The 25,654-nt window shown below is 46.9% G+C and overlaps 1 protein-coding gene across 2 annotated transcripts in view; it reads right to left on the bottom strand.

Annotated features, from left to right (window-relative positions):
* Nucleotides 1-18,675, bottom strand: part of TRAPPC9 (trafficking protein particle complex subunit 9) — a 505,716-nt gene extending 487,041 nt beyond the window's left edge. Inside the window, exons 1-3 of one of the 2 annotated variants that reach the window (XM_082675096.1) lie at nucleotides 18,558-18,675; nucleotides 10,116-10,709; nucleotides 1,771-1,916 (exon numbers count right to left, since the gene is read on the bottom strand). In XM_082675096.1, coding sequence (XP_082531222.1) covers nucleotides 1,771-1,916; nucleotides 10,116-10,699 — 730 coding nt within the window. In that variant the 5' untranslated portion in view covers nucleotides 10,700-10,709; nucleotides 18,558-18,675. Of the gene's footprint in view, nucleotides 1-1,770; nucleotides 1,917-7,599; nucleotides 7,644-10,115; nucleotides 10,710-18,557 lie in introns of those variants that run through there. The other variant, XM_082675097.1, reaches the window with a different exon arrangement.
* Nucleotides 18,676-25,654: the final 6,979 nt, after the last annotated feature.

The raw sequence follows: 25,654 nt of genomic DNA, 5'->3' as shown, positions 1-25,654 counted from the left end.
GTGTTCCCTGCATTGGCAGGTGTATTCTCAATCACTGCGCCACCAGGGAAGTCCCGACCATGTTAAATTTTTATGAACAACAACTACGTTTCAGAACAACAACAATATGGTGGAAGAGGGGCACTGTTTGCATTTTTACAATTTTACATGAAATTTCTTTCATGTCTGGCTCGAGCCAAGTGTACTGGATTCTCACACCTGCTTCTGCCCTCAATCTGCTGTGATGTCACACGTCCTGGAGCCCCCCGGAAACCCCACTGTGCGTTTCTGAGGGACCAAGAGTGAAATAAGCTGGCAGCACCCGGCACCACCCACTCCACCCAGCCTTCACAGGAACCCGACCTGCCCATTATCACTGGGTGGGTCAGGTGCCCGGTGGCATTCTTCCCGGATAAGCACCTAACCTTCAGCTCTACTCCACCAGTCCACAGCAAGTCATTATAGACCTCTCCTTCAAGAAAACAAAGTAAAACTCCTATTCACCTTTCCCCTCCTACTTAACCCTTTATCTGTTTCTTGTTTCTTTCCATCTATTCCTTCTCTTTCTCACTTTTATCTCCCTATCCTCTTTAAGAAGCCAAATTATGAAATTTAAGTCCATTTTAAGAATTTATATTTTGTGTGTCCTATAGGACGCTGTTGATCTTCCACTGAAGAACCTGGTTACTTCATTCTGACTTGTATTTGCCACAGTGGCTGACGGGCCCTCTGACTGAGCTGTCAACCTCTTCCGGGAAAGGACCCTGTTTCAGCCCTCACTCACGCCACATTTATTTAACAAGCACTCACAGAACATCTACAATATACTAGATGATGGACACACACAGACCACGCCTCCCACTCCCACCTCCAGGACATAGCCCCTGAAGGAGAAAAACATGCAAACAGGCAGTTCCAGCACAGAGGGTAAACTCCACGCAGACAGGATTCTGTACAAGACCTGCGGGCACCCACTGCGTGGAGGGGTCAGAAGAGGCTGTCCTTTGAAGCAGGTTTTCTTTTAAGTTTTTTAATTGAGATATGATTCACATACCGCAAAACTCACCCACTTAAAAGTGTACGATTCGGGAGCTTTTGTATATTGACAGCTGTGCAACCCTTACCACTATCTAACTCCAGAACCTTTTCATCACCCCAAAGAAACCCCATGCCCATCAGCAGTCCCTCCCCATCCCCCCCTCTGCCCAGCCCCAGTAATCTGCTCTTTGCCTCTAGATTTGCCTATTCTGGACATTTCAGATAACCAGAATCATATTATATGTGGCCTTTTGTGTCTGATTCCTTTCACTTGACATGATGCTATCAGGGTTCGTCCATGTTGTAGTGGTATCAGTATCTCATTTGTTTTTATGTCTGAATAGTGTTCCACTATATGGAGAAACATTTTGTTCATCCATTCATCATCTGACCTATGGATGAGGTTTTGAAGAATGAGTGTAAGAGGTGACTATCATGGGGAATGGCATTCTAAGCAGAGGGCAAGATGTGCTTTTCAAAAAAAAAAAAAAACAGAGCAACAAGGCAATTCAGTGTGTTTTTGAGGAAAGTGCATGCTTGCTTCAGCAGGACTGCAGTGCAGGGCTGGGTGGGAAAGTGGCAGGAGATAAGGTGAGGCAGTTACCCCGGAAGACTCCCCACTGCAACCAGCTCAGCTGACGGCTTCCCCTCCCTCTCCATATGTTTTTAGAGCCACTGTTTCTAGGTTTTCTCTTATTTCAAGTAGCAGTTGCTGTAATTACATATGTGATCATCTTCATCAGATAACCTTACCTCCAAGCCACAGAAAGTCATTCACTGCGCGAAGCAGGTCCACGGACATATGGTAATGGACCAGGGAGTCCTGCAGCATCCCGGCCTGCAGGCACAAATCCCCCACATGCTTCCGCATGCGCCCTTGGCACCGCTTCTTGTAATGTCTATAAAGTAAAATGCACAGAAATGTATCATTGCTAATGCCCGACTTCTGCCCCAAAAGCACACTGGCTAAGCACTTTTCAATTCCCTCGCTACAAAAAAAATGCTAAGAAGGCAACCTTAGGCTCCACAATTGAAAGCCAGCCACCATCATTGCCAGTTTATGAGCAAAGTTATTTTTTAAACCTAATAGGATACACGGATTTCACATGGATAATATTAGAGCAGCCTTTCTCTTTTCAAATTTTCCAATCACAACATTAGCACAAGAAAGTTTATGTTTCAGCTTTTTAAAAAAATCAATTATCTTCCACTTTCTTAACCTCAAACCTATTATCATTTTATAAAGAGAGCTATGCTGCGTATTATAAGCCAACTGTTTGGCTTTTGCAAACAAGACCTTTATCGTCACTATTTCAGAGCAAGCTTTAATGATACTCTGAGAGGTGGGGCCTGGGACCCTCACTAACAGCTCTTTAAATATTGGCAAGGATGTGCTATTAAATAATGCAAAAGCTTCTAACTCTGTATCAACTCAGAAACCAAAGAAACTATACCAAAATCCTGCTTTATCATTTTTAAATATTCCTATTCTTTTGAATATTAAATTTCTTAAAAGATAAGATTTTTCAAGAAAAACAGCAGCTGTATTAAATTTCCTCTAACCAAGAAAGCAATCTTATCAGGAAAGAAAACCCCTATGCTAATCCAAAAGATGTGAAGTTTCTAGCTAAATGAACGTACAGATCTCAATACAAACTTAAATCCCATCAGATCTAACTCTGGAATGTAGCTTTTCTGTTCCAAATGTTCACTGAACTAAGACCATCACATAACACAGAGAAGGAGAGAAGAGGAAAGTCGGCTTGTCCTCTATCTGTTTTCTTCCCAGCCACAAGGCACTGCTAGGATGGCCCCCGCCAACAAGCCCTCCCCGTAAGAAAATACTGCATCTAAACTGCCCCGCCATCCCCAAGCACACCCTGCCATCTCTCCCCCACTGGTCACCTCAACAGCCCTCTAATGGTCTTCTAATGACCCGCCCACCCTGTACCACCCTCCCCTTCATCCCTGCTACACACACACACACACACACACACACACTCTCTCTCTCTCTCTCTCTCTCTCTCTCTCTCTCTCTCTCTCTCTCTCTCTCTCACACACACACAGTCAGAGTGGCCTTCCCAAAGCACAAATCTGATTAGGTCACTCCCTCACTTCAAAGCCTTCAAAGTTTCCCCAGTACAGTTCTAGCCCCCCCCCCCGCACTGCCCCCTGCGTTCCCCTGCCTTACCACAGTACCAAGGCCCCCAGTGACCGCAGGGGCCACCTGACCCTTCGGTCTAGCTACTTCCCACCCACCTTAGGGCTCATTTCAACTCAGTTTCTCATGGAAGCCTTCCCTGCCTCCAACCTCTGCACCTGTGGGCCTCTCCCTCCCAAAGGTGGGCAGTGCTTGGCCTGCTTTCTTGCCGTGTCCTCCTGCTCTAACCAGAAAAGAATTCAGCGTCCAAATGCACATTTTCCTCCTCCATGACCACGACTGTGGACTTTTAATACGTGGCTCAGTTTACAAATACCACCATGATGTTGACTCAATAGATTTTGAATTAGACTTTTTTTCAGTAGACTCTACTCCTATCCTGTTAGACTAAAATTTGCTTTAAAGCATCCTGTCTTAACTCTCCAAAAAAAGTAAATTATTACATCTTCGTATGAACTTACAAAGGTGCACATCTACTGTAGCAAAATATAGCCCAGAACATTTTCAAAAATAAAAAGTGCAACCACTGTGATCAGAAACAGTTGGTTTTGAAAATACAGGATTTTTACAAAAAGGAGGCAGCTAAATATGCTCATAGTTTTTCATATTAAGGTCACACGACTCAACAAACAATATAAAATATTCGAAATTATATAAAAATAGAAGGAACCCTAATACTTGGGAGGAAATCTCCAAAATACCATACAAACAAAATTCTATCACAGATTTATATAAATTAAAGTATTTAACTCTCAAAGTACTATATGTCCCAAGACTGGGTCATCTCAAGATTATGAGCAATTCTGTTCCAATCCTTTGAAAACACAGTAAGAAACAGATAAAGGAATTAAGTCAATTCGATTTGTAGTTAGCTAAACTACAAAATACTTTAAACTAAAATATTTTAAGCCAATTTTGGAATTTAGAATATAAGCTTTCTCATCAAAATTCTTTTTCCAAAAAGACATGGATCCTTCTTTCACGGATCATTTGAAAATGGTAATGTCAGGTTTTTTAAGTCTCTCTAAAAGTTCAGAGTTCTTATATATACATTATTAGAATAGTCACATTGTGTGACCATTGAATATGTTTATGGACAAGGAAAAAAAACATACGAGCAAACAGTATAACAAAGAAAAATACAACATGAAGCCACAGTGGCAAATAAATGTAACATTAACACAAAATGTAAATATTCAAAATATGCCATAATTTGTTGTGAATTTCAAAACTAATGGTGAATTTCAAAGCCATGAGCAATAGAACTTAGCCAAAAATGTGAATATGCTCTAAATACTTCAAAGAGTTATTTCAGTATTCTTACAAGTTATAACCACTGGGTTAAAGGAACTGGAAATAAGGATTGATAAAAAAATTAAAAACCCGATAACCCCTAAGTCATAATGGCCTCAAATCAATCATACCTAAATCACAGGCAAAGACCTGCAGCCTCCCCAGATAAAGGGAAAGGCATCCTTTCTAGAAGCTGTGCAAAAACACCTAACACACAGCCGCAAGCACTGTCACAGAAGGCGTTCACACTGCACTTTACACTAAGGACAATTCAACTACAGATATACGCTGTATTATTCTCATGACTTATGATCAGATAAAAGAAGAAAATGTTTCATATGTGTGCAATTTGGGTACTATTTATGTGGCTTGTGGGAAAAAAGGGCTTGGTATATTCTAATCCAAAAACCAATTTACATGCAAAGAATGTATATATTCAAATCCAAAGGAAAACCAGAGCTGCTCAACAACAGTTTGCAATTAAAAGCCAAAGGAACTTGGATAAAGGTAATCTCTCTTTTTTTTTTCTTTTTGGTATTATATAGTTTTAAAGGTATTTGCATAATTAAGTGATAGCTACAGCCCATGATTTTGCACTAGCATTTTATGGACTGAGGAAACCTAGATTACGTGCATCGTGCATAAACGCTGACAGGCGTCCCTTTGGTGGAGCTGAAGTTCCAAAGTAGACAACTTTATATTATAAGACAGCTCTGAATAGAAAATAAGAAATGCAATGTTCTGTACTCAATTTCAGATGGTATATGGGCCATTAACTGATTCTGCACCTTGTCTTATGAAATCTTCCAATAAATCATCAATGTCGATTTCCTCCATCTGAACTGTTTTATGCTAACGTTGGATATTTAACCTTCACTCCATAGAGAAAGCCCAGGCCTACCCTGCAGCATAGTTACATTCTGCTGAGGAAAGCAGATCAAGGGAGGGCTGGACAGTTTCCATTACAAGTTCGGAAGTTTCTAAGTCTGATGTTGCACCTGTGCGTCATTTGCAAGCATGTCATCATTGGAGTGAAATGAAGACCTTCAACACGGGGATGTAAAGCACGCTGATGCTTCCTAACCATCAGACAAGTCTGAGCTTCATGACATAGACCTGCAGCACTTAAGTCAGAGACTTTTTCTGAAAGACTCCAAAACTGATCCACTTTACCATTCCAGATGTAACAGGGAGGTAACAGAATTAGTAGTGAGAACACATCCTTGAAAGCCTGACGGGGCCATGCTTGAATCCTGCTACAGCATTTGCTAGCCCGGTGATGCTGGGCTAATGACTTAACCTCTCTGAGAAGGCTTCCCATCTGGAAAAGGGGGCTGCTACCACCCACCTCAGATGGCATCGATGTGGCATGAATGAAATATGTAGGTGGGGAGGCTGACTGGTGCCTGATACAGAGCCTTGCTAGTTTCCCTCCCCCACCCTTCTCCCCTTATAAACTTGCATATTCCCCCTAATAAGTATCAAGCCCCTGGGATAGACTGTCCTATTTTTTGTATCCACCAGTGTAGTGCCTTACCCTTAGAAGGATCAAAAAAGAGCTGCTTTCTGCATAGTAACTATCAATGTTCTTAAGAGATTTGGATTTTTTTAAGTCTATTTTGAGGGGAAAGACTATTCCAGAACTATCCAACAGTCCTTCCACACGTCAGCCCCTCCTCCCAATGCTCATCCCCTCCGCCCTCAGATCCCCTGTCTGATCTGCCTTGTGTCCGTGGGGAAGATAGTCCACTGGACCGCAGGGCTCCACACCACCCCAGGCCTTCCTCCCTCCCTCAAAGAAGACCCCATCTTCTCCCCACTCCCACGCCACTTCAACTCCAGCTTCTGAGTCTAGGGAGCCATGGGAAAGGCCCTGCACCCAGGGCACAGCCCAGCCATCACAGGATCCCACCCTGTGTTTTCCAACCCAGATGGCCTCAACTTCTTGCACTTGCTACACTTACTTCTGTTTTGTCCCCCCGCCCCAGAATGAGATGGACCCTTGCAGAAAGTCTGGCCTATTTCGATGAAAGATGAAGGGTCCACATTTGGACCAGAGCATTAAAGGAGAAACAAGGCCTCCTGGCCAGCACGGTAGTGTGGCAAAACCCTTCCCCAGGGGTGAGATGAACCTGGGGGAAGAACGCGAGGTCCTAGGACAGCCAAAGCATCTCCCTTCACAGCTGACCTTGGGCGATGGAGTTGCAAACTAATGACATGCCCATCAGTGGCAGACATTAGCCTCAACAAATAAAGAATCAGCTATTTCTTGCCAACATGGGTTAAAAGTAAAGGCTGGTGCAGGTAGGGCCTATACATCTGCTAAGGTAAACCACAGACCTGGCTCTGAACGCTTATTGGCTAAAGCAGAGAGGAAGCCGTGGTCACTTAGAGAGGCCCTTGTGTCCACCAGATCCAAACGAACTAGCTATCTAGGAGAAGGACATATTTTTCTGATACCTAGAAAACCTGCCCTCAGAAAGGGGGCAAAAGACTGGCATGGATTTTAGACTAGCCTCTGCCCCTTTATGACGAAAAGTTGCTCAGACAAAGTAAAGTAAATGGCATGGTCAAGGTGAAAGCAAAAGTAAATCTGGTGTCCGCTCCTCCAACAGCGTCCCTCCACGGCCAGCAGACCCCCAAGCCGGTCACCTCTTCACCGGTGACCCACTGGCCAGTAAGCACCACCATGCACATCGCCAGCGACAGCCAAGAACCGCAGGCCTAATGCGTTCATTTAAAAGCCAGAATCAAGCAAGGTGCGGCAGACTTTGACTTCCAAGTTAAAATATCCCGTGAAAACCCCTCGGCCGGCAGCCGCTTAAATCAATTAGCAACTCACTTCCTCAAAACAAACAAACAAAAATTAATAAGGGCTCATTTGTCACCAAATATAAGGAAGACCAAACAGGTTCCCCAAAGCAAGTGTTTGAATAGCTATCAAACATCAGTGGGTTATGTGCTAAAAAAAGCGAAAATGCGAAAAAATTAGAAAATAAAATGATGACCAGGATAATACATGGATCAAAGCAGCAGTTAAGTTTTTGTTTTTTAAAGCGATGAAGGCGGTAAGAAGGCAGCACAGAGGCAAATCTAGCTATTTTCAATGTAATGTGTTCACAGCCTACCTTTTCAGACCCAATAACATACTCACAGGGCGGTATGAGAGAAAAAGAACAAAGGAAAAGAAAAGAAAGAGGAACAAGCAAAAATTAGAAACACACCAGAACAAAAATAACTTTGACAGCATGGTCAAGAATTGACGTGGGCTTTGATGAGGCCAGGGGCACACGTGGACGTTCAGTAAAGCCCACCCACACCTCCGCCCCTGGGAAGGCTGGGGCCTCAGGTTGGCAGCACCTGCCGTGGAGCCTGTCAGCGCCTCCAACCAAACCTCCACCTACATCTAGACGTTTCCTTTCGAGCCACAAAATGCAATCTCACTTCAGGTTGGACACTTTTTATCACCCCTACCAAGAGCCGCAGGAGAGTTAGGCTCTGTCCCTGCACCTAACTGTTGTTTTAAAAATTAGATAACTGAGACTAGTGAAAGCAACAAGGGATGAACAGTGACTGGAGTAGAATGTGTTTGAGTTGAGGTCACTGGCATCATTATCTCACTGAAGTGCACATGATGGCTGAGTGTTTACGGTACCGCGAGAACAGAATGGACCCACCAGGAGGGAGGTTTCATTCACTCTGCATAAACCCGTGGCAATAGGGTCAGCCACCATGCACCGAGCACAGTATCCTGAAACTAGCTATTCCTGCCCAATTGCGAGCACAGATTTCAAAAGGCAAAAACAAACTGGCATTCCCTGGTGGGTCTGCAACCTCAAAGCCAAGAAGCTGATGAGCAGAAATGTCACCAGTGCCTCGTCTGGCAAGGATAAGGCACTGGCCACGGGGTCAGGGCAGGGTTCCTGGCTTCAGCCACTCACCCACCAGTCTGTCCAGGGAGGGGCAGGCAGTCCCTGCCGATGCCGCAGGCACTGTGATGCTGTGTGCCCGTGAGGCCCCACCTTGTGAGGGATGATCACCACGGCATCCACCCCACCTGACGCCCGGGGCTCAGCAGGAGGCAACAGGTGCGGTGAGGAGCCGGCCGGGAGCGGGCCTGGTGCTGGCAGCTCTGCCCCTCCGCGGTGCCTGGGCTCCTAACCCTTGCCACCTCGGCTCCAAGGGGAGAAGGGGAGTGCTGGCATGTAGATCACAGGGTCATGCGAAAACTAAGTACGGATCGTGAGTACGACATGCCTTGCCCCTTCCTTAGACCACGCAGACGTGTCTGGGTGAGGAAATGAAAATTCCTCCAGACCCTGCCAGGCACCACCTGCAGGAGTGGCTCGGGGACTCTGTGCCTCTCACTCGTAGGGCTGCCTGGACTTTTTCCCTCAATTCTGTGACATCTTCTCCTCTAACTTATCGACAACCAGAAAGTCGGGTCTGACCTTAGGTACATTCAGGAAACCCTGAGCACCTGCTCTGCAGCGGGCACTGTGGCACCCACACCATGTCCCCCATCCTCACCTGGGAGACCATCGTGCGACCTGTACAGAGCGGGGAGGACAGACTCAGGGCCCAGGGCCCAAGGCCAGGAGTGACACAGCTACCCGCGCTCTCCCCAGCAAAGGGGACCACATCTCGGCAAAGGCGTGCATCTCGTCCTCTCCTGCAGGAGGGACACCGCACTGGCCACACAGGGAAACTGAGCAGAGGGCAGAGAGGGGAAGCAGACGGCCCAGCAGAGCTCGTCTGCAATTCTGGTGACTTAATCACAGGGACAAAGTGAGGACTGAACTTTCCCTGCTCTGTCTGACACTCCCTGAGACACAGAAACCATGAACACACCTTCCTCTGCGTGGGGCGCTCTTTCGGAAGCCCCCATGGCATTTCTGATACCCTAAGCATAAGCGGGGGCTGCGGCGCTGCCGTGGCGTGGCCCTCTGGCAAGAGGAGGACCTGAGCCCTGCAGGCGCCCGGGGACTGGGAGGCAGGAGGCACGGCCCGACCCCCAGCTCAGCTAGCACCTCACTGGGCCGCCTCTCTGCATTCAGCACCTCATCTGCACATTGACGGGATGAGGCTGAATAACAGTCTTCACACTGTGCCGGAGGGCAGCGCCGTCCAACAGGAAGACAGTGTGAGCCACGTAAGTAAAGTCTCCTAGTTTGCACATTTTAAACAGTGAGAACCAAACACTCGCAGCAGATTTGAATAACGTGTTTTATTTAATCTAATACATGTAAAGTGTTATTTCAACATGTAATCAATAAAAAAGAAATACTGAGATAGTTTACATTCTTTTTCCTAGACTAGGTCTCAGCATCTGACGTGCATTTTACCTACAGCACGTCCCAGCTCAGACCAGCCTCCTCCACAGTCTCAGTGACAGTGGCTACCCTACTGGACAGCGCTCCAGGGGGGCCCACCAGGGCTCCCAGCTGAAAAGGGGCAGTAAGTGTCCACACGAACCCTAAAAGGATTTCCCTGAACCAAAGGCTGTCCCATTTTTAAGTCTGAAAACCAGTGGACTGCACCCTTTTCCCCCCGCTCCCTTGCTTCTACGCTCCCGCTTGCTTCTCCCTCTCTGGAGGTCGGGAAGCAGCCCACGCCGAGGAGCCTGGGCTCCAGGGAGACTTACCTACTATCCGTGTCCAGTCCCACGAAGTCCTTCTTCTCGAATGGGACGCAGAGGAGCGGGATCTTGTCCCCGGACTTGTCCGTGGCCCTGTCCAGACGCTTGGACTCAAGCACAATGAACAGCGACTCGATGAAGTCCTCGATCCTCTTCTCCACCGTCCCGCAGTCCTCATAGCCGGGGTAGAAGGCCACGTCGGTGCGCGGCTGCTCGGCTATCTCCCCCTGCAGCCCGAAGACGAAGAGCCGCGAGTCGTAGAGCGTGGAGCCATAGATCTCCTTCTGCACGTGGAACTTCTCGAAAGTCTGCGGCCAGTCCTTGGCCGAGAAGCAGTCTGTGATGGTGATGAGGCCCACGACCTTGCGGTGGGTCTGGAAGTCGCCCCACTCGTTGTTCTCGGGCGGGTAGTGGTGCCGATAGCGGATATAGAGCACGCGCTGCGAGTCGCGCACGCTGATCTGGCTCACGGACGAGATCCTCTTGTAGATCTTGAAGAAGTTCTCCTCCGAGACGATCCCCACGGGCTGGACCACCACGAGGAGAGTCTGGTGGTCCTCAGCACACTGCATGTAGTCAGGGACACTCATGGTGAAGACCCTGCCCAGAGAGAAAAAGAGGCTTTGAGGCGCACCGGGTTTTGCAGGCTGCCGGCGCACTCGGGGATGCGGTGATGCTGGCGTCCACCAGGTGGAAGGCAGGGTAAGCCCCAAGCAAAGCTGTGGGGAACAGTTCGTCCTCGGAGTTCTGCATATGGCTATCACAGCTCTTATCACAATCCCCTGCTCTTGGACCAGGCTTGGAGCTCCTGCAGAAAAGGGGCCATCTCTTGTTTTCTGTTTCCAACTCCTGGCCAGGAGCCAGGCACTGATGTGGAATCAGTGCTCAGAAAGCTGAATAAATGACTGAACAACGGAAGGAACTGCTTCCCCAGCCCCTCAGCAGAACAGAATGAAAAGAACCACAGTGGAATCAGATGGTCTGGACTTGAACTCCAGTCCACTTGAGCTCCTGAACTGAAAAATAATGGCGATAATAAAACTTGCTTGCTAAGAAGATATCTGGATTGAGGAAGGCTGCACATGCGAAGTGCCAGGCATACTGCCTGACGTAGAAGGAGAGGCTCTACACGGTTACTATCCCTCCTTTACGAACTGTGCTTCCTTGGGAGAGTTTTAATAACCTCTCTGAGTGAATTTTGTTAGATATAAAAAGAAAGCAACATCAACACTACTTCGATAAAAATTTAAAAAGAAAGAAAGAAAACAACATTACCTGATTCTCAGTACTGTTGAAGAATTCAATTAGATAACCCATAGGAAAGCATCTGGCCCGTAGGAGTTAATAAATGTTTGCTGAGTGAATGAACAAACAAGCAAATGAATGCTGCCCCCTTCCACAGACCATCATAACGGCACTGCCCAGGAATGTGAAGCCCACGCCCCACCCCCGACTCTACACTAACAACGTCAGTGACCTGGGGCAGGCCTGTGTGCTTCTTTACACCCCAGTTTTATCATGAATTAAAATGTGGATAAGAACACAAACCTCAAAGGGTTAGTGAGTCAATATTCTGGTTTTAACATGGTACCATAACTTTGCAAGTACCATTAAGGGAAACTGGGCAAAGCGTCCATAAGTTCTCTCAATATTATCCCTTACAACTGCATGGGAATCTACACTACATCTCAAAATAAAAGGTCTAATTTTTTTAAAGGCTATTGAGATTAAATGAGCTCATTGTATCAAATAAGGAATACACCATACAAGTAGGGAAGCACCTAGCCCGTGAGATACACTCAGTAAATCTTTCCACTGACCTCACTGGTCTCTCCTACTTCAGAGTACAGGGGTGGGTACTCACGGCCAGAGGCCGCTGTACTGTGCAGCTAACAGAGCTAATGGCCCCCACTTGCAAGAGCCCCTTCCATGGCCCTATATCTAATTTTTTATATCTAATTTTGTATTTGTAATTGTGTTTTCTTTTTCTTGACTAGGAACACCAAATTGCATAGCCTTCGGTTCACCAGAACCTGACTACAGAGATCATGACAGCAGCCCTCCCAGATGAAACAATAAAAATAAAAGGCCATTTCCACTAGACCTCTGAGTAAGTCCAATGGCAGGGATTTCATCCTGGGCTGAGAGGAAGAGGACTGGGGAGGGAGGTGGGAGCAATTTGGGGCACGCAGATCCTGGGGCCACCTACCCCATGCTGGACTTCAGAGTCAACCCTCACCCTCCAGGAGCTTCACAACACACCTGGACAGAGCAGCAGGAAAAAGATTTTTTTTTTTTTTTTTAAGAAAACTCTGACCCGCTAACTGGTCTTGTTTCTACCCAGGACACAAAAAGCTTATGTGTATATTATCTCATGAAAACCTCTAAATAATATCACCCCAACTTTACACATGAAGAAACTGAGGGAAAGAGAAGTCGGTCACATTGTGCAAGCTCACAGAGAGGCCACATCAGCTGCAGTATTGAAAGGCAGGCGCTCCCGCACCCCCCACCCCAGCCCCTGCCCCGGCACTCACACTGCGAAGTGTGATACACTGGCCCCCGGCCCCTCCCTGCAATAATTCTCTGCAGAGTCTTTTCTGCACCTCCTGGAAAGAACCAAAAGCACATCAACTTTCAACAAAGAGGGATGTCACCCCTTGGGGGACGTATCAAAATCTTAAGCATTGGGGTGGGTGGGGAGGGAGATTTGAGAGTTTTCTGTTTCTAAAAGGTGGCAAAGATATTGAAAAACCCTTATCTAGTCTAAGCCTTCATTGTGCAGAGAAGAAGACGGAGGCCCAGAGTAGATGAGGAAAGGCCCTTATAAACAAATTTTGCTTCAGTGCAGCACCGAGCAAGCCCTGGACACTGCTGAATGGGTGCAGGATCTGTGCGGCCCAGGAGAACAAGTGTTAGAAAAAAGAAAGAGAAAAATCGTACAAGGTCCTCTCTCTACAATACCGTACAATCACGTTTCATCAAGTTTTTCCATATTTGTGCATCCAAAATTAAGGTGCGCTAAATCAAGGTATAATAGGTCATAGAAATCAGGAAGTTTGAACCGTAATGGAAATTCCAACCTCTACTGTGTCTTTTCCCAATTCAAGCATGTGCTCAGTGGGCACTCCCTGCACCTGGCCCAGAGTTCTCCCAGACACAGATCTTTATTAACATGTCACACATCACACACAGGCCCACCAGAAGAAAAACACCTACAGATAAGATGGAACCAATGAAAGTGAAAGCGGCCAACCAGCATGTATCATTCGCAAAAAGGATGCTGCTCCCATCAGCAGTAGGCGGCGGAGAACTCACTGCAAGCACCACGTGCGTCGGGTTGGCTCCAGCACTGGCTGTCACTCTTTGTGACCATAAGCGAGTCACGTAGCTTCACTGAGGTTAGTTTTCTCTTTTGTGCAAGGCTATGGTTGAAACTAATGATATATAAAACCTCATCATTCACATCCCCAACATCTAGTGAGGACTTCCCACGTGCCAGGCTCTGTAGAGAGGAAAAGGTAGGGTCCCAGATATACCCATGGGTAGAAAAAGTTTATATCATAAAGATGTTCATTCTCCCCATTTTGATATATAGATTCAACACAATTCTGATTAGAATTACTATCAGATTTTTCATGGAATGTAACAAGTTAGTTTATGGTCAATAGCCAAGAAACTCCTGAGGAACGACCAATGGGGAGGGGCATTTGTCCCACCAGACATAACTGCTAATGGAACATAGGGTTTCTTTGTGGGGTGATGAAATGTTCTAAAATTGATTGTGGTGAGGGTTGTACAGCTCTGTGAATACATTAAAAACCACTGAACTGTATATTTAAATGGTTGAACTGTATAGCATGTGAATTATATTTCAGTAAATCTGTAGGGAAAAAAAAACACCTATAGTCAGCACAGTATTGGCACAGGGATAGAGAGAAAAATGGAAATGTCATCAAGCCCAGAACCAGACCCACACATGCATGGCAATTTGAAATACAGCTGAGGCGCCACTCTAGGACAGTAGGAAAGGGCAGACTGTCCAACAGCAGTACTGGCACAATGGGTAATCCATGAGTAAGAAAAAGATGCATAACCCAATCAGAAAAGGGACAAACAGACATCTTTGAAGAGGAAACTCAAGTAGCCAAGACGTGTACAGTAAGATGCTGCACCTCAATGGCGATCAGGAGACAGCAAATTAAAACCACAGGAATAGACCATTTCACACCCACCAGACTGACCAAAAAAAAAAAAATTATTGTGGTAACATATACATAACACAGAACTTACCTTTTTAAATGCAGAGTTCTATGGCATTAAGTACACTTACACTGCTGTGCAATCATCTCCAGAACTTTTTCACCTTCACCACTGAAGCTCTGTCCCCATGAAACACTAACTGCCCATCCCCCCACCCCTGGCACGCCCCCATCTACTTTCTGTCTCTAGGAATCTGACCACGCTAGACACATCACATAAGTGGAATCATATGCTATTTGTCCTTTTGTGCTGGCTTATTTCACTTAGCAGAATGTCTTCAAGGTTCGTCCATGTTGTAGCATGTATCAGAATCTCCTTCTTGTTTAATGCTGAATAATATTTCATTGTATATATATACACCACATTTTATTTATTCATTCATTGAAGGTCATTTGGGTTGTTCCTAGCTTTGGCTACTATGAATAATACTATTATGAACATGGGTATAAAGATAAAATGTTTTAAGTATAAAAACACCACGTGTCTGCAAAGATGCAGACCAAAGGTAACTCTCCTGTTGGACAGGTGGCACGTATTCTGGCATGTGGCTGGCAGGTGCACAGAAGCAAGAACTGAAGAGAACGCAAATGTCCACCGTCAGGAGAATGGGTAACTAAACTGTGGTCGTTTAACACAATGAAATACTTTAGAACAGTGAAAATGAATGACCTAGAGAGACACTGCAGGAACAAAGATGAATCTCAAAAACATGATGGGCAAATAAAGCAAGTTGTGGATTGATACAAGCAGCACCATTCCATTCATGTAAAGTTCAAAAACAGGCAACACTTAAACAGTATCTTGTTTACACATATGGCAAAATTATAAAGAAAAAGTGAATTTGGATAGTGGTTACCTGGGTGGCAAAGAGGAATGCAGTTCGAAAGGGAAGCAGTGGGCTTCAGAAGCAGTAGTTATGTTCTGTCTCTTAAGCTAGATGGTAGATCCAGCGGTGCTTGTTTTGCCATTCTTTAAACTGTACATACATGTTAAACATTTAACATAAGAGTTAAAAAAGGAAGAAGGGGGACTTCCCTGGCGGTTAAGACTTCACCTTCCAATGCAGGGGGTGCGGGTTCCATCCCTGGTCAGGGAGCTATGATCCCACATGCCTGGCAGCCAAGGAACCAAAACATAACACAGAAGCAATATTGTAACAAATTCAATAAAGACTTTAAAAGTGGTCCACATTGGGCTTCCCTGGTGGCGCAGTGGTTGAGAGTCCGCCTGCCGATGCAGGGGACATGGGTTCGTGCCCCGGTCCAGAAAGATCCCACATGCCGCGGAGCGGCTGGGCCCATGAGCCATGGCCGCTGGGCCTGGGCGTCCGGAGCCTGTGCTCTGCAACGGGAGAGGCCACAGCAGGGAGAGGCCTGCGTACCACAAAAAAAAAAAAAAAAAAAGGAAGAAGGTCGAACTTCAAAATTACGGTGCATTTTTCAGCAGGTTGGCTAGTTTCAGGGCCTGGCCCCCACCCTTCTCATCTATCAGGAGATTATGCTACTGCCCCTGCCAACACCCCTCTTCTATAAGCAAAAAAGTTGATGCACAAAAAAGGCAAGTGTGTTACAGGTGCACAGGTGGCCTGTGGGTCTGACACAGGTTGAGGACAGGAGGTGTTCAATTTCTCTACTCTGAAGTAAAATGAGAAAAATATGAACAATGTATATTAAGTTCCCATAAAACTAAAGTAAGTTTAGTAAGTGCTTTGTAAGTATTAACTACTATTGTTATCATTTATTTTTAGGTTATGAACTGTCTCGTCTTTTGCTGTTAAAAGTCTTTTTTTTTTTTTTTTTTTAATTGACTGCGCCCCACGGCTTGTAGGATCTTAGTTCCCTGACCAGGGACCGAACCCGGGCCACCGCAGTGAAAGCACAGAGTCCTAACCACTGGACTGCCAGGGAATTCCCAAACATTCTTGCTTTTATAAAACAATGGCGGGGCGGGGGAGATGGCGCTTGTTCTTCCATTATTCTATCTGGGCAAAAATAAAAATTGACAAGCCTATGATTGGCCCTCCAGCTTTTTAGCACTTACCAATCTATGAAATCTAGACAATGAAGTCACCCTGGACTAAAAGACCCCTCTGGGTCCCTTCCAGTTCCAACTAGGCCCTGAAAAGCAGACCAGCAATCAACTCCATGCCACAGCTCCGTAAACCTTACAACCTCAGGCAAGGGTTTTTCCCTGAGGCAGCTCAGTATTAGCAAACTTCTTGTTCACTTTTGCCCCAGATTCAAAATATGCAAGTACCACGGGGGGCAATTTGTCTCATATATAAGGTAGGAAAAGGGCTGCACTGGGCACTTTACAACTTATCATAGTTAGACTTCACAACAATCCTAAGAAACAAGCATTCCCATTTTCAACCTTACAGATGAGGAACCAGGCTCAGTCAGCTGCTCAAGGTCTCCTAATCTGTAAGGGGTAAACTGGAGCCAGGTTCCAGAGTCCATGCTTTTCCACTACTTCCTTCAAGGGAGAAAGAATCTGATGAAATAAGCCCTGGCACTGAGCCACCTCTGGTGTCTGAGACTAATCTAATACAAAGATTAAAACATCAAGAATATATTTCTTCAACTTGGTAGTTCCTCAAAAAGTTAAACATAGAGTTACCACATAAACAGCCATTCTACTCCTAGGTATATACCAAAGAGATTTGAAAATACGTGTCCACACAAAAACTAGTATGCGAACATTCATAGCAGTATTATTCCTAAGAGCCAAAAAGTGGAAACAACGCAAGTGTCCATCACCTGATAAATGCATAAACAAAATGTGATCTATCCATAACAATAGAGTATTACTTAGCCATAAAAAGGAACAAAGTACTGACCCTACTACAACATGGGTGGACCGTGAAAACGTTATGCTAAATGAAAGAAGCCAGGCACAAAAGGCCACATACTGTATGATTCCATTTACATGAAGTGCCCCAAATATGCAACTCCTTAGAGACAGAAAGTAGATCTGTGGCTCCCCGGGCTGCAGGAGGGGAGACTGCCAACGGGTATGGAATTTCTTTTTGAAGTGAGGAAAATGTTCTGGAATAATAATGGTTGCACAACTGTGAATATACTAAAAACCACTGAAATGTACAATTTAAACGGGTGGACTTCATCGTATGTGAACATTATCTCAATAACGCTGTTATTTGATAAAATATTTCTTGACAACTATTTTTCCCTCTATACTATTGGACTGTCCCACAGTTTAAGAAAAACAAAACAAAGAACCTTGCCAGGACATCTTTAGGACTGCAATATTCCTGGTTCTCCAATATCATGCCTCTAGTGCTGCTATTTCGTGTTAAGGAATACTATCTGGGCTGGACTAGGAAACGACAATTAACTACGTTTTAAAAATCGCCAGTCGCGTTTAAACTGGGGCGGGGAGAGGATGGAGGATGTCACAGCCTCATACCCTCAACTCATCTTTAACTAAACCGAGCCCTGCTTTCAACACTGTAATCCCTCTCTTTATAAAAACACGTGAAATCCATAAGAACCCCATCCGAACACCAGAAAACTCCGTGTTAAAGGGCATTCACGTGGGGCAAATGAGCCGGGGGAGGAGACAAAGGCAGGCACTGTGCTCTCTCTTCCCGAGACTTGGCCGGGAGAAGCCGGACTTTGCAATTCGAGGAGCTCATCCCCGGGAATCAGCGCTTGCCGCCGCCGAGCGGGATCTGAGACACTTTGAAACCAAAAGAGGAGGAGGAGAAGGAAAAAGGAGAAGAGGGCCTCCGGGGACCGCGGGGTGGGGAAGGCGGCCGGGGGCGCGGGCTGCAGCGCCACCCGGAGGCCGGCCCCAGCCGGGTCCCGAGACCCGCTGGCCCGGGGTCAAAGGGCCGAGCAGAGGGAGGCCGGGCGGAGGGGGCCCGCGGGCGTAAGAGGGGAAGGGGACGACAGCCGAGAGCTAAGGAGAGCCAGGGCCGGGCCCGAGAGGCGGCAGGTGCGGGCCGGGCCCTCGGCAGGTGCGGACGCGGCCGTGGACAGGTGTGGCCGGGCTCCGGTCAGGGTAACGGGGCTGGGGCAAGTGGCCCGAGCAGGTGTGGGCAGAGGCGAGCCCCTCGGCGGGACACACGCTGGCTGGCGCCCTCGAGCGCCGTGACACACGGACAGCCCTCCCGCAGCCGACCCGACACCCTGCCTGCCCGGGAGCCCCCCACCTTGCACTTACACAGCCGGACCCCCGGGCCCGGAGCCAACGGCCTGGCGGGCGGCAGGGCCGAGTAGCCTCTTCGGACGCTACCCCAGCTCAGAGCGGGAGCTTCCGACCAGCCGCTGAGCCGGCACCGCCCCTGCGCATGCGCAGGGCCCGTCCCGGGCCGGGGATCCGCTCCCGGTTTTGGAAGAGACGCCGGGGAAGCGAGGGAAGGAGGAGGGGGAGGAGAGGAGTGATGAAAAGTGGAGGGAGCTAGATGGTCGCAGGGAGGGACAGGGAGGAGGAAGGAGATGGAGGGACCCAGAGGGAGAAAAGGGGAAGGAGAGCCGCTGAGAAGGAAAGAAAAGCTTTGGCTCCTGGGGCCGCGCACCCCGAAGGAGATGCCACTCCTGCCTCCGCGCGCCTTTCCAAGCCCTCAAGGCGCGCAGCTCAAATTTCACCTCCGTGGTGCAGCCCTCCAGCCCAGGCCTTTGCAAAACCACTACGGGATCACACTCCTTGCCCTCGCGCCGAGCCGGGCTTCGTGTCGCGCAGCCGCAGGCGTTGTCGCCAGTGCTCTGAACTACCTTGGGGAGAGTATAAGTTCCCCTTTTACAGGCTGAGAAACTGAGGCCGCCTGTCTCCAGGGCATGCCTTATGTGCAAGGCCACAGGGGCTGGGCGGGGCCGGGAAGTAGAAGGTCAGAGCCTGAGCCCCAAGCAGACTGCCCGAGGGCTGGTGCTTGGTCCCCATTCCTCCTTGGAAACCCACTCCTGACTCTGGGGGTCCCGTCTAGGGCTCCGAATAGGCCCCCTGGTGTGGGACAGCTGTCCTTAGTTCCAGAGCCCAGCTTGCTAGGTAGGGGCAGAAGGGGTTATCCAGGTTAAAAATAAAACTTAAAAAGGAATTCACATACATAGGTTGGAATGTGCATAGCATGTTTGAAAAATACACAAGTAATTGTCAACAGTGGCATCTCCAGAGAGGGTTGAGAGAACAGAGGATGAGGGAGACCTTCCTTCCCTTGTGTATTTTTGTGTTCTGTTTTAATTTTTTTACCATATGCATGTTATTTCTCTCTAAATAAGAAAAAAAAGGTGTAATGGTGGACAGGAATAGTTCGGCCAATACAGCAGCCATGGAAAAAACTGAGCCATCACTTTTACTTTACTCCAGCATTTATTGACTCTCTGCTCTGTGACCAGTGGTGTTTTATGACTTTACTATTTATATATTTTTTATAAAATAATAATACGCTATCCCTCATACCTGCCCTGGGCCAGTGGAAAAGCAAATGAGTTTTTATTGAATTGTTTTCCAAAGAGTAGGAATGAATTACAAACAGAACACATCTTCAGGGCAAAACAGGTGGAACGGATTTCCAGCACACAAGACAGCCAGGAAGGATTTTCAACACAGGTGCCCAGAGGCTAAGAGAGAACGCTTCCAGGACCCTACAAAAAGCCGCACAAGGTGGCTTCTCCATGGCGCTGAGAGTACAGGTTGACAATTACAGAACACAGAAAACAGACATTAAAAGAGGCCACCCTTTATGGAGGTCTAAGTGCCAGGAATAGAGCTCCCTGTTTAGCACACGATGTCTTCATAAGATCGATACAAGGTAGCTATTCTTAGCGCTGAGGTCCAGAAGGAACACTCCACTTGGCACACAAGTGGCTGGTGCTATTTAGGATTCAAATCCCAGGCTGTCTGACTGTGTCGCCTGCGCTCTTTCCATAGTCCTTTGTTCTCATTCTCTCTATAAATGGATAAGAGAAGCAATTTGGAAAGCAAGATTGAAAGCTGGCAAAAGGAAACATTGTTATTTTTGTACAATGTTTCTGTTTACAATGTACTCACATTAATTTATTTTATTGTCCCAGCAAATCTGTGGGGGAGGGAGGGAGGAGACTACTCTGCATTCTGACCAATGAGAAAACTGAGGCTCAGAGAATGTAAAGGCTAGCCACAGCCCCCCAGCCATCAGAGGGAGGTGTCCAGACTTGTCCCAGGTATATCTTGCTTCTGGATTTATGTTGCTTACATAGTTTTAACGTTTCCTGAGCATCTCCTCTGAATGCTGAGAATTCAACGAATATACCAAACCTGCTCTCAAGGAGTTTTAGACACTTAAAGTTGGATTGGAAGGAACATCTAAAATCATCAAGTCCAACCTCACACCCACACCAGAACCCCTCTATAAAAAATCCTAACAGAGGTGGAAAGTTTCATACAATGATACAGAGCCCTGTTAGAAAGTTCTCTCATAAGGCAAATCTACTTCCCTGAAACATCCAATCATGCATGCAATCTCAAAGATGAAGACCAATGCCCAAAGAGGCTTGGTGGGGTTGAGAATTACCGCTGAAACCAGTCAAAAGTGCAGGTCAGAGCATAAACTCCATTACTCACTAACTATATAACTTAAATATCTTCACACATAAAATGGGAATAATCACTTCATAAGGTCACTCTCAGGATTAATAAAAGCAAGTATGAGAAACCACTTTGAGACAGAGTGGGATAGATCTAAGTTCCGTTTCAATTCTTTCAAGTGCTACTTGTATGGCCTTGGGATAGGGTGATCATATATCCTGATTTGCCTCGGACAATCCCAGTTTATGCCTGTTGTCAGGGCTAAAAGTGTTCTGGTTGGGTCATATGATCACCCCACTTTGGGCAAAGCCCATCACCTCTTAGGATTTCTGATCCACCAACAGTATTATAAAGGTTTCCTTACTCCTTTCCATGTTGTAGGGCTCTCTTCTACCATGCAGTCCACTTGGATACTTCTCCATAGGGCCATGTCTCACCCGGGCTTTCTAGTGCCCAAGCCAATAGGGAACAGATTTGCTTATTTATCACCATGAAGAGCCAGCCACTTGAGCAGGGCTTTCACATCTATTCCCTCAAAATAACAAAATCCTGGTAGCTACCATTTACCCAGCAGGTAAAGTACAATGTGCTTGGTACAAATTTCTCATATAATCTCACAATGGCCCTATAAGGTAGGTTGTTCTAATGGAGGGGACTAAGCACTAACACTCCTTTTTTCTCTTCCTGAGTGTGGAGCAATTGAGAAATAAGACAAAAGAATCAGACAATGGATATTTACAAGTCAATTTTATTAACAATATGTCAGTTGAAGAGGGTGCTTTAGATCTGGAGCCAAAAGTTTGGTTTAGGTTTACTAAATCCTTCACCTTAGAATTAGCCAGCCTTGAGAACCCTCCTACATTGGTGGGAATGTAAGATGGTATAGCCACTGTGGAAAACAGTATGAGGGTTCCTCAGAAAACTAAAAATAGAATTACCATATGATCTAGCAATCCCACTCCTGAGCATATATCCAGACAAAACTATAATTCAAAAAGAGGGCTTCCCTAGTAGTGCCGTGGTTAAGATTACGCCTGCCGATGCAGGGGACATGGGTTCAAGCCCTGGTCCGGGAAGATCCCACATGCCACGGAGCAACTAAGCCCTTGCGCCACTGTAGTGGAATAACTGAGGACATGGAAAGGAGACGTGATCCATGAGCCGCATCCCCACCCCAGCAAACTGGGGGCTGGCGAATAAGCCGGAACTGCAAACAGTCCTGATTGCTTTAGCGCCCCACCCCACCCCCGGCAAACCGAGGCCCTGCGAATAAGCATTGAGTGCTTTGGGCACTGATCCATGAGATGTCCTCAGTATAATCAGAATGGTGGGAACGCAAGGCAATGTCCTTGTGCTACTTCAGTATAATCAGAATAATGGAAACACAAGGCAATGTCCTTGTGCTGCTTTTGCGCTCAAGGACGAAGCACGGCATGTCTTCAAGAAAGCATATGTTGCTGCTTTGGCATTTTTGGAATGTTAAGAAAACAAGTCTTAAAATGTAAACATAGATAATGCTTAAATAAAAGCTACCACAGCAGGACAGACGGCGCTGTTTTGCCCGAGCGAGCGGCAGCCCTCTACTGCTGTGTTTCGGCACAATTCATCTCGTGTGATGAGCTTACTTTCGGCCCTGTCATAAGAAAACTGCAACACGCCACAACTACTAAGCCTTTGCTCTAGAGTCCGTGAGCCACAACTACGGAGCCTGCGTGCCACAACTACTGAAGCCCGCGCGCCTAGAGCCCATGCTCCGCAATAAGAGAAGCCACTGCAATGAGAAGCCCGCACACCGCAACGAAGAGTAGCCCCTGCTCACTGCAACTAGAAAAAGCCCCCGCACAGCAACGAAGACCCAATGCAGCCAAAAATAAATTAATTAAAAAAAAAAAGATACACACACCCCTATGCTCATAACAGCACTATTCACAATAGCCAAGACATGGAAACAACCTAAATGTCCATCAACAGGTGAATGGATAAAGAAGATGTGGTACATATATACAATGGAATATTACTCAGCCACAGAAAAGAATGAAATAACATGACTTGCAGCAACATGGATGCAACTAGAGATGATCATACTAAGTGAAGTCAGAAAGGCAAATACCATATCACTTATAAGTGGAATCTAAAACGTGACACAAATGAACCTATCTATGAAACAGAAACAGAATCACAGACATAGAGAACAGACTGGTGGTTACCAAGGGGGAGGGGGTTTAGGGGAGGGATGGAGTGGGAGGTTGGGGTTAGCAGATGTAAGCTTCTATATACAGAATGGATAAACAACAAGGTCCTACAGTATAGCACAGAGAGCTATATTCAATATCTTATAATAAACCATAATAGAAAAGAATATTTTTAAGTATATATGTATAACTGAATCACTTTGCTGTACAGCAGTAATTAACACAACATTGTAAATCAACTATGTGTACTTCAATTAAAAAAAAAAAAATTAGCCAGACCTGAGTATCAGCCAGTGCTGGACACAGGCCTCCCTGCAATGGCCCAGAGTCATACAGGTTAATCAGGGTCAAAGCAGGGATTCAACTCCCAAGATAACCAACAAAGCTCATTTTAAACCTCACAACCCCTCCTAAAATAACTATACTCTTCTTTCAGAGGTGAATGTCAAGTGGTGGAAGTGCCTCAGTAATTGAGCGGCTAACCAGAATTCCACCTCAGACCTTCCAGTGTTCAGCGGCTGCTTTCAGGGATGGGGACCCTTAAGGAAAGGTGCCTGCAGTAAGAGAGGCCGGGTGTCACCTCCCTGTGCAAGAAGTACACCACACTAGGCTTGAATGGAGAGGAGACGCGATAAGATTGCACAGGAAGAAAGGAGGGGACACCGCAGAGTGTCAACCAAATCGTGGGATCCGAATCCCCAGCGCTTAGCACAAGCTCAGACTCCGCGTACTCTCCGAGAAGGCTGAGTGAGTCTATCCATTCAATGAGTGAGTGAATGAATGAAACCCCAGAGCCCGCCGCAGGGGTCCACGGCGGCTCCACAGCCGAGCTTCCTAGTGACCAATCAACGCCTTCGCTCGCCCACCCCGCCCCCCCGATGCCCCGCCCCCTCGATTCCCTCCGGCGGCTCTGAAATCCCGGAACACAGGATCCCCGAGACTGCCTCGGTGCGAGTGCGCATGCTCTAGGTCTGGCAGCGACGAGACGCCCTCTCCCCGCTGCGCTCACGGAACGGATTTGAAAGCGATTGGTTGGGGGACGGAGACTAAGCTCCACCTGCCTCCCTACCAGCTCCTCCCGCAGAACCGAAAAATAATTTTTGCCAACACCATCCCCAGCACAGCGCCCCAACTAGACGAAGAGAAATAGCCCCAACCTCAACCACTCCACAGGCCGGCGGCGACTGGCGGCGAGCGGCCGGAAGTGACGCACGAGTGCGAGCGGAAGGATGGAGGCCCGGCTGTTGTTGCCCTGGAAACCGAGCCGTGCACCTGCTTCCCGATTGCGTCAGCAGCCCGCAGGCGGCGGAGTGAAGATGGCGAGCAGCAAGCAGGCGGGGGAGTCGCCGCGAGGGGACGCTACGGGGCAGGAAGGGACCTAGGGCCTGCCTCGTGCGCACTCCTTCATTAGCCCCAGCCATGTGCCAGGCATAGTGGACCCCGACCCGGGGGAGAATCGGACCTGCACGATCTCCCCCTCCAGCACTGGTCCTCCTGGGAAGTCCTACCGCACCTACTCATCTCCGTTTTCTAGCCCCAGCTTCCCCACCTCAAAGCAAACCAAATGCTGTCTTCTCATTTTCCCCTGAGCCGTGCCTTTCCACGCTTTCCTGTCTTTTCTATATTGTTCCTTCAGTCCAGAATGCCCTCCATCTAGCACATCCCTGCACCGTGAAACTGCACTCCTTTCAAACAATCTTCCTAGGCAGCGTTGGTCTGTGATAGACCTGTGGGTGATTAATGCTTTTTCTTCTTTTAACTTTTCTATATATTTCTTCTCCTTTAAAAAACATACAGGGGCTTCCCTGGTGGCGCAGTGGTTAAGAATCCACCTGCCAATGCAGGGGACACGGGTTCGAGCCCTGGTCCAGGAAGATCCCACATGCTGTGGAGCAGCTAAGCCCCTGCGCCACAACTACTGAGCCTGTGCTCTAGAGCCTGCGTGCCACAACTACTGAAGCCTGCGTCCCTGGAGCCTGTGCTCCGCAACAAAAGCCACCGCAATGAAAAGTCCGCGTACCACAACAAAGAGAAGCCCCCGCTCACCGCAACTAGAGAAAGCCCGCGTGCAGCAACGAAGACCCAACGCAGCCAAAACTAAATTAATTAAATAAATTAATTTTAAAATCATAATAATAAAAAGCATACATACATTGATTTCATAATGAAAAATAATAAATCATTTTAAAAGAGACCAGTTCTTTGTCATTAAAGAGCTTGTTACTTTTGGAAACACTTTTTTGGGTTAACTTTTTTATATGTAATTTCAAACACAGAAAAACGGCACGAAGAACTGTAACAAGAACTCTTATACACACTTTATCCATGTTCACCAATTACTTACATTTTTGCCTCATTGGTTTTATCATTCTCTAGGTAAATAGTTCCCAATTGTGCACGTCATAGCTATTTTTCCCCTGTCCAGGATTACAGGTTACAGTTGTCATATGTTTTTTAGTTTCCTTTTATCTGGAACAGTTTCTCAGTCTTTGTCTTTCATGACTTTAATATGTAAGAATACAGTTCAGTTATTTTGTAGAACGTTCCTCATTCTGAGTTTGTCTA

Source organism: Grampus griseus (assembly GCF_964374135.1).
Source record: "Grampus griseus genome assembly, chromosome: 17".
NCBI lineage: Eukaryota > Metazoa > Chordata > Mammalia > Artiodactyla > Delphinidae > Grampus > Grampus griseus.
The sequence above is the reverse complement of the archived record's forward strand: the minus strand, read 5'-3'. Positions and strand labels throughout refer to the sequence as shown.